This window comes from Pristiophorus japonicus, chromosome 18 (assembly GCF_044704955.1).
Source record: "Pristiophorus japonicus isolate sPriJap1 chromosome 18, sPriJap1.hap1, whole genome shotgun sequence".
In the NCBI taxonomy this organism is placed as follows: domain Eukaryota; kingdom Metazoa; phylum Chordata; class Chondrichthyes; family Pristiophoridae; genus Pristiophorus; species Pristiophorus japonicus.
This window is the reverse complement of record NC_091994.1, coordinates 106,582,129-106,590,460: the sequence shown is the minus strand read 5'-3', so window position 1 is coordinate 106,590,460 and position 8,332 is coordinate 106,582,129. Positions and strand designations below refer to the sequence as shown.

The following is an 8,332-nucleotide window of genomic DNA, read 5'->3' as shown; positions in this document are numbered from 1 at the left end:
CTTGAAATTGAAACGAAGCAATCATTTCATTTGCTTGGAAATGTCTGTCAGAATCAAGAGAGGCGCGGAATATGAGCGGCGGAGGAGGAAATGTTCCATCATTAATTGGACAGAAAATGTCACTGTGTCGTCCGTTGCACACCCCCCTCTCCATGCCCTGACAGACTGTGATGTTTAAATGGGCCAAGTTAGCATCGGCATAGAGGGCAAATCATGTTCCGTCTATGTCTGAACTAAAGCGTGACTCTAGAAAAAAAAATGTAGGTTTAAAATAAAATGCATGCAGCAGTCCAGTAGTAATAACTTCCTTTAAAAAAAAAGAAATAGGGGTCCTATTTAGAAATCTTAAGGAGGGAGTTTTTTTTTAAACTTTTGCATTTGATGGAAATTATCCAACTTTTAAGAACTGTCTTTTATCAGAGTGCAGGCAGAGATGTACAAGTGTGATCGCCCAGAGAGTTGACGAGCCCCGCAGATTTCGTTAAGGTTCATTGAGAAAAAGAGAGGTGGGGGGGGGGGGGGTGAAAAAAAGAAACTTTATCTCGGATCAGTGTGGTTAAATCGAATTAAAACCGCTGCCAGTTTCGTGTCGGCCCGGAAATAAGAGAAAGGGTATCAGTAGAAAAATGCTCCAGCGAGATGGTGGGTCGATAGCGGATCGATAAGCATTTTAGCAACATAATGTTCACGGCGGCGACTACCTTTGCAAGATGTCAGGTGCGGAAGGCCAGATCAGACAGCGGAGAGAGGTCGGAGTGTTGGAGCTGAGTAAAGCAGACAGGTCCTGCCTGCTTGAGGGCTGGGGATATCACAGGTCGAAGCTTTTTCTGCATTTCAACGGCCTCCTGAAGCACGACAAACTCCAGCGAGAGGAACTTCTCGCCGGCGTGATCTCCAAGGATCAGGGTCTGTTCCTGAGGATGCCGGCCATCAAGAAGGAGCGAGCGGACGGCGAGATGGTCATTCGGGGGTTGCTGGACGGTCTGCCCGAGTACCTGGCCCCTTTGCCCGTGGTGACCCCCCACCCGCCGCCTTATCATCATCACCACCACCACCACCACCTCTTCGTCCAGCACCAGCGCGCCTTGCTCGGGCTGCCCGAGCCTCGCCACCCCGAGGACCTGATGCTGGAGCGCTTCTCGTCCATCCCCGACTTCCAGCCCGTCTTCGACAACGGCGAACCGTGCATTGAGGTGGAGTGCGGCGAAAACAAAGCCCTGCTCTACATCCACAAGCTGTGCCAAGGCAGCAAGGGACCCTCCATCCGCTACAGGGGCGAATGGCTGACTCCCAACGAATTCCAGTTCGTCAGCGGCCGGGAGACCGCCAAAGATTGGAAACGGAGCATAAGGCACAAAGGTGAGAGAGGGGAGGGGAGAGTTGGATATAGGTAAGAGTAAAATCCGAGAGAGAGAGAGAGAGTGGAGAGAGTAAGAGATCATTGCGTTTTATCAATGGAGGGAAGAGATTAAAATGTGATTACTGCACACGCGGGGACGGTCTTATGTCTGCCTTGAGAAAGTTTCAATGCGTAAAAAAGTTGGATAAAGTGGTCCCCATTTGGGCAAGCTGAACGAATGGAATAATCATTTTGCACCAATGTCCCGTGATCATTATTGTAAGACAAATGGTCAGCTAGTGGGAGCGTGCAATTAGCCTTGCCTGGAGTAAAGGCACAATTCCACCCCTCTCGCACACATGCAAATGTTACTGCAGTATTTTTGTTGTTTTGTTTGCCAAGGGATCTGTATGAAGTTGAGAGAGAGAGAGAAAGGCGAATCAGGAAGTGAGCCTGCTGTGTGCAGTGTGCATTTGCCTGGGACTCCGTCTCCCAGGCTCAACTGACAGGATGCGAGCGGTTGAGCATAAATGAAAATAAGAACCATTTTTAGGGTGGGGGGCATAGCATATTTTTTGGGGGTCGCAAGGCTTCTGCATGATTTTTTAAAGTTTAAAGGAAATGAGGAAGTGGTTTAAGCCCAACCGTGAAATAATGCAATGATCTGGCTCTACTTTGCAGAATCGATTAACGTGAGTTGATCAGGAATGGATGGGGGTCTGGAGGAGGGAGGCTGTGGGAGGGTTGGTGGGTGAGGGGTGGGGGGGAGGGTTGGGTGCCTTGGGCTGTGTTTTGCGAGGAGTGATTTGAAGATTCAGAAAGGCAGGATGTGGTAACCAAGGGGGCATGGGATGCAATCAGATTGGACAGAGGGTGAGCTGTACCTCTCTCAGAATGGCCAACGTGACACTCCTGAAGCGATCGGTTGCAGAAATGGTAACCGTTGTTTTTTGACTTTTTTTTGCTTTTTCTTTTTGAAAGGGGGGGGGGGGGAGGCGGGAGACTGAAGGAGTCTTCTGACTGCTCTTAAAGCAGCAAGGCGGTAAGCGAGGTTGTGCAATGTAACTGGATGCCCGGTTCGCGAAGTGCTCGAGGTTAGATCCTTGAGGGAATGACATTGGGATTCCCACGTGTCGCTGAAACTGACGGGGGCAGAGTCAGTTGCCTCTGGCATTGTCTGTCTCTGGCACTGTCTGTCTCTCCAGCAGTCTGCGGCTCTCTGGCTCTGGCACCGTTAGTCTCTATGGCAGCCTGCGAATCCCTGGCACAGTCTGCCTCGGCTAGTATTGGTCTCCAGCATTCTGTGGCTCTCCTGGCTCTGGCAGTGCTCGGTTCTCGAGCAGTCTGCGAATCCCTGGCACAGTCTGTCTCTGCTAGTATTGGACTGCAGCAGTCTGTGGCTCCCACAGTGTTGGTCTCTCAAACAGTGTCTGGCTCCGGGAGCATCTGCTTCTGACAATGTTAAGTGTCTGTTGCGCTGTCTGATTACTTTCTCTAGCAGTCTGTGGCTCCGGCAGTGTCAGCTCTCTCTCTCTCTCTCTCTCTAGCAGTGTCTGGCCCTGTCTGTTTCTGGCAGTCTTTAACGTCTGTCTATGGGCAGTTTTTGTCTTGGTTCTCTCACAGTGTGCGACTCCGGCTCTCTCCAAAACAGCAGTTCCTGCCAGCGCCATTGTTAAAAATAGGAAAACTGCCGTACTTCCTCAGAGTAGCAATTTTCTGCTCGTGTGACGGAGCAGCGATAGGGGAGTACAATTCCTGGTATTTTAAGGTGTCCTATCGTGTTGCTGCGGTTCCCAGGCTTGCTGCTAACTAATTAAACGCTAATTTAAGGAGGACTGTGAACATTTGAGAGAGGTGAATTGTTAAATATATTTTACATGTTAACACACACACACACACACGCACAAGTTTGCATTGAGAAACGGCGCGATCTCAGAGTGTTATTTTTAATAATTCCATTTTATTTTCCAATGCAGGGAAAAGTTTGAAGACGCTTATGTCAAAAGGAGTCTTGCAGGTACACCCTCCAATCTGTGACTGCCCTGGGTGTCGAATATCGTCTCCAGTGGTAAGATAATTGTTTAAAAAACAAACCCTGAATTTTAAGTCTCTTTGTTCTGGATCGAGGAATTGCCACTTTAACCAGCTCAGATCCAAGTGTAGAGCAATGCCACGCAGAATACCTTCAGAATAAGCTGCAAGAAAGTGAAATGACTGTCTGCAGCCACCCATTCTACAATATTTAGACGATTAAAAATCAACTTAGAATCGGGCTGGTCGGGCTACCATCGACAATGATTAACTGCAGCCGTTTTAATTAAATAATGACGATATGTTTAGAAGGGAGGGTAAATACTTCTGGAACAGATGTCAGTCAAAGGCTGTAACTTTAAACGGTTTGGAAAAACACACACAAGGACTCCTGCGGTCAGCGTCTCAACGACTAACTTTTCTTCACTGCTCTGATCCATTGTGGATGATGAACAAATCGTATCCGCCTCGCACAATCTCCCCTGTCAATCATATTTGTCCATTTTCGCCTTTTTCTGGGTTAAAAGGGGAGGGGGCTGTGGGGGTGCAGGTCATTTATCAAGTTGTTGGCGAGATCTTGTCTTCAATCCCTGTGGCTTTTTCAGACAAAAAAATAGTTGGGGTAAATTCACAACAAAAAAAAAGTATTTTTCCCCCCCTCTCTTCCTGACCTGTTGAAGTTCAGAGTGGATGCCTGGTTGAATTGGGATTGATTAAACTAACCTTTCTGAAATGGGCTCCGACAGGAAAACACCGTTTTTAAATAATCAGAAGCACAAATCGCTGGGTTTATGTGAAGTGGGAGAGTGGGTCATTATTTCAAACTAATTACTCGCAGGTTGCACTCTACATCATTTGGCACATAAAATGTTAAAGGGGAATTTGAGCCAATGCGTTTTCCTTATTCAATGAATGAAATAAATGCCTATTTTTGAATGTCCGGTTCTGATAAAATACTTTAAGTGGTTCAATAATTATTGCAATGATGACCCCCCCCCCCCCCCACAGTTTGACATTTGTTTGATTTTGATTTGCAGTGTATCTGTATAATGCTGTGTACTAGTGGCAGGGGCATTTCAAATGGGACCGTCCGCAGTTTGGTTATTTGATAAATAATAATTCTGTTGAGGGAGGGCAAAGGGAGCCCAGCACAGCCCAGACACTGGTTGCTATGCAGAAGTCAAACTTTGGAGGCCAATGTTGGTGGTTGGAACATTTTAGTAAAAAAAAGTCATTTCAGTCGAATTTAAAGAGACAGCTTCCTGATTGCAAGTCTGGAAAAGCTGGAAACACCTGGCCAAATTAAATGTAGCCACAAACCACCAACGGATCCTTACGGCTCTCCCAAATGAAAATGACATAGAAGGACTTTTCCATGTTGTAAACTGGAAAATTGGATTACCAAGGGTGTGTGCTTTCTGTAAACCATTGGGCAGTGTGGAATGTACTGTGTCGATGTGTGTAACTAGGTGGTATTGGACTGCCCTTGTGGAAATGAGGTTGGGCTTTTATTATATAGCACGTGCATACACGATTAAAACCACACAATTAAGCCCTTACAGTGAAGGGTTTAATTAAGCCCTCATAGTGTAGGAAACTTAACTGTGCACTCTTGATAATGATACTGATAGTGAGACGGTCTCCTGGTTGGGGGAGGGGAGGGGTGTGGGGTGGGGGTGAGCGGTTCGGTGGTGCCTCACCCCACTTGACTTTTGTGGGCTTTAGAGTTTTGAATTATACCATCACCGTCGTGTTCAAAATGCACCCAAGGCCATTTAGTACCAACATGAAGGTCCCAGTATTGGTGCACCCCATGAGGTTCTTTGGTAACTAAGTGCATATTACAAAAAAAAATCATGAAAATGGAGGTCTCGTTATTGTTTATGAAAAGACTATTGTTAAACGCCCTTTAGTATGTTTCATAATGCCCACCAGAATGGCACAGAACTAAAAGTGGACGAATTTTTAAAAAGAGTTAGCATTTCTGAAGGTGTTTTGAAGTTGATGGAGATAATGGTGATTTTTGGTGGTCTTAACATGCAGCCGAGTTGGCACAATCACTGCCAAATCTTCTTACCAGGCTTTATCAGCTAATATAACTCGACAGCAATTGACTTCTATTACTGAGAATGTAGCTTAATATTGTGCAGGCATCTTTTACATCACAGGTGTAATGTGTGTGCATGCTGTGACCATATCTAATTGAAAAGTCCATTTATTCTGGCAGTCCGTGAGGACATTGATCTGTGCTTTGTACTCTGGAGTGGACCATTCCAATGTAGTGAGTGTGTAAAGTTATTACAGCCTCTGTCTTCAGGACCTTCTTTCTCTTATCTTTTTGTCTCTTTTTTCTGCTTTATCTGTTGTCTCTTCTGCTTTTTCCTTCAGAGAGATAGTGCCTGCCCAACTCTCACTTTTTTCTTTGTCACAGTTGCACATCCCAGTGGAGAAACAAACTGGGGCCAACAGATCTTGCTGTAACTATAGATAACAGTACAGATTTGCGCAGCACTGTGGCTACATGGAGTGGCTGGAGCTGACAGGAAAGTTCTGGTAGTGTGGTTGAAGACTTGACTATTTCTTTAGTCAATATCTGCAGTCAACATTCATGCACAAAGTGAACATTGTTAATTGCGATCCCTAGTAGCAGTTATTCCAATAAAATGTTCTTTGTGGCTGTGAAGCACAGTTATGACATAGGAACAAGATTAGACCATTCTACTCTTTAAACCTGCTCCCCCATTCAATTAGATCATGGCTGATCTGTACCTCAACTCCATTTACCCACCTTGGCTCCATATCCCTTGATACCAGTGTTGCCTCTATTTCTTTTTGTGCACAGTCCCTTTAAATTTGTTATGAGTGGCCTCTTTTCCAGCGGCAACGACTGGAGAGTGGCCTGGGGGGGTCATCCTTATCAATGCATACCTTAGGGGTAATGCTACTTGGTAGCCTTGCCTAACAAAAATAACACCAAGAATATTGGTGTAAATCAACACTGTAGAACATGAGAAGATAAGACTGCATGTAATAGCAGCGCATTTGGAAAGCAGTGACAGGATAGGTCCAAGTCAGCATGGATTTATGAAAGGGAAATCATGCTTGACAAATCTTCTAGAATTTTTTGAGGATGAAACTAGTAGAGTAAACAAGGGAGAACCAGTGGATGTGGTGTATTTGGACTTTCAAAAGGCTTTTGACAAGGTCCCACACAAGAGATTAGTGTGCAAAATTAAAACACATGGTATTGGGGGTAATGTATTGACGTGGATAGAGAACTGGTTGGCAGACAGGAAGCAAAGAGTAGGAATAAACAGGTCCTTTTCAGAATGGCAGGCAGTGACTAGTGGGGTACTGCAAGGTTCAGTGCTGGGACCCCAGCTATTTACAATATACATTAATGGTTTGGACAAAGAAATTGAATGTAATAGCTCCAACTTGCAGATGACACTAAGCTAGGTGGCAGTGTGAGCTGTGAGGAGGATGCTAAGAGGCTGCAGGGTGACTTGGACAGGTTAGATGAGTGGACAAATGCATGGCAGCTGCAGTATAATGTAGATAAATGTGAGGTTATCCACTTTAGTGGAAAAACAGGAAGGCAGAATATTATCTGAATGGTAACAGCTTAGGAAAAGGGGAGGTGCAACGAGACCTGGGTGTCATGATAGATCAGTCATTGAAAGTTGGCATGCAGGTACAGCAGGCGGTGAAGAAAGCAAATGGCAAGAGGATTTGAGTATAGGAGCAGGGAGGTCTTACTGCAGTTGTACAGGGCCATGGTGAGGCTACACCTTGAATATTGTGTACAGTTTTGGTCTCCTAATCTGAGGAAAGACATTCTTGTTATTGAGGGAGTGCAGCGAAGGTTCACCAGACTGATTCCTGGGATGGCAGGACTGACATATGAAGAAAGACTGGATGGACTAGGCTTATTTTCACTTGAATTTAGAAGAATGAGAGGGGATCTCATAGAAACATAAAATTCTGACGGAATTGGACAGGTTAGATGCAGGAAGAATGTTCCCAATGTTAGGGAGTCCAGAACCAGGGGTCACAGTCTAAGAATAAGAGATAGGCCATTTAGGTCCGAGATGAGGAGAAACTTCTTCACTCAGAGAATTGTGAATCTGTGGAATTCTCTACCACAGAAAGTTGTTGAGGCCAGTTCGTTAGATATATTCAAAAGGGAGTTAGATGTGGCCCTTACGGCTTAAGGGATCAAGGGGTATGGGGTACTGAAGTTGCATGATCTGCCATGATCATATTGAATGGTGGTGCAGGCTTGAAGGGCCGAATGGCCTACTCCTGCACTTATTTTCTATGTTTCTATGGGTGGTAAAGGGCCATTCAGCCAAGACTAGTTTGTTCCATTATCCAGACCCTTTTCAGGACTCAGCCTGACTATAATTTTCCTTCTAGCTGGAGTTCCTAAACTCTTGATCTAGGAGAGAAAAGATTTGTCTACAGTGTTTATTGTTGGATTTAATAAGCAGTAGTCAGCCAGTGTTTTCCATCCTTTACTGTACCATAACACCATCTATAGCACTCTACCACAGTGGTTTGTGTTGGACCTCTATTTTGTTGCGTTGATAGAAATGCCTAATGGGCTACAGGTGTCATATCATCCATAGGTTCACACGTAATTGTGAGGCCCCGTCTCTCTCAACCGTTTTAATGGTGACTTACAGAGGCTCACGCACAAGGTTTTGAAGCATTGTGATGATGTATTGCACTTCTGGGAAGCCAATCATGGTCAGAAGTTTGCAATTTCATCGAGGATCTATAACAACTGTGGGAGGTGGGGAAACGGAAGGAGAGAAAGGTAATTGTATCCAAAGGCATTTTATTTCACTGCAACAGAAGTTATGCATTTTCAAAATCTGTTTCATGTTGTTATTAATGGGAGGTTATTCAGATATATTACATGACAACTTCAATGCTGTAACTTTTAATGATCTTTGG

At 45.1% G+C, this 8,332-nt stretch overlaps 1 protein-coding gene across 4 annotated transcripts in view; it reads left to right on the top strand.

Moving 5' to 3' along the window:
- Nucleotides 1–647: 647 nt before the first annotated feature.
- The window catches only part of samd11 (sterile alpha motif domain containing 11), a 338,469-nt gene continuing 330,784 nt past the window's right edge, over nt 648–8,332 (top strand). The window contains exons 1-2 of one of the 4 annotated variants that reach the window (XM_070861033.1): nt 648–1,359; nt 3,316–3,407. In XM_070861033.1, the coding sequence (XP_070717134.1) occupies nt 711–1,359; nt 3,316–3,407 (741 nt within the window). In that variant the 5' untranslated portion in view covers nt 648–710. Of the gene's footprint in view, nt 1,360–1,949; nt 2,032–3,181; nt 3,194–3,315; nt 3,408–8,332 lie in introns of those variants that run through there. The other 3 variants (XM_070861034.1, XM_070861036.1, XM_070861037.1) reach the window with 3 other exon arrangements.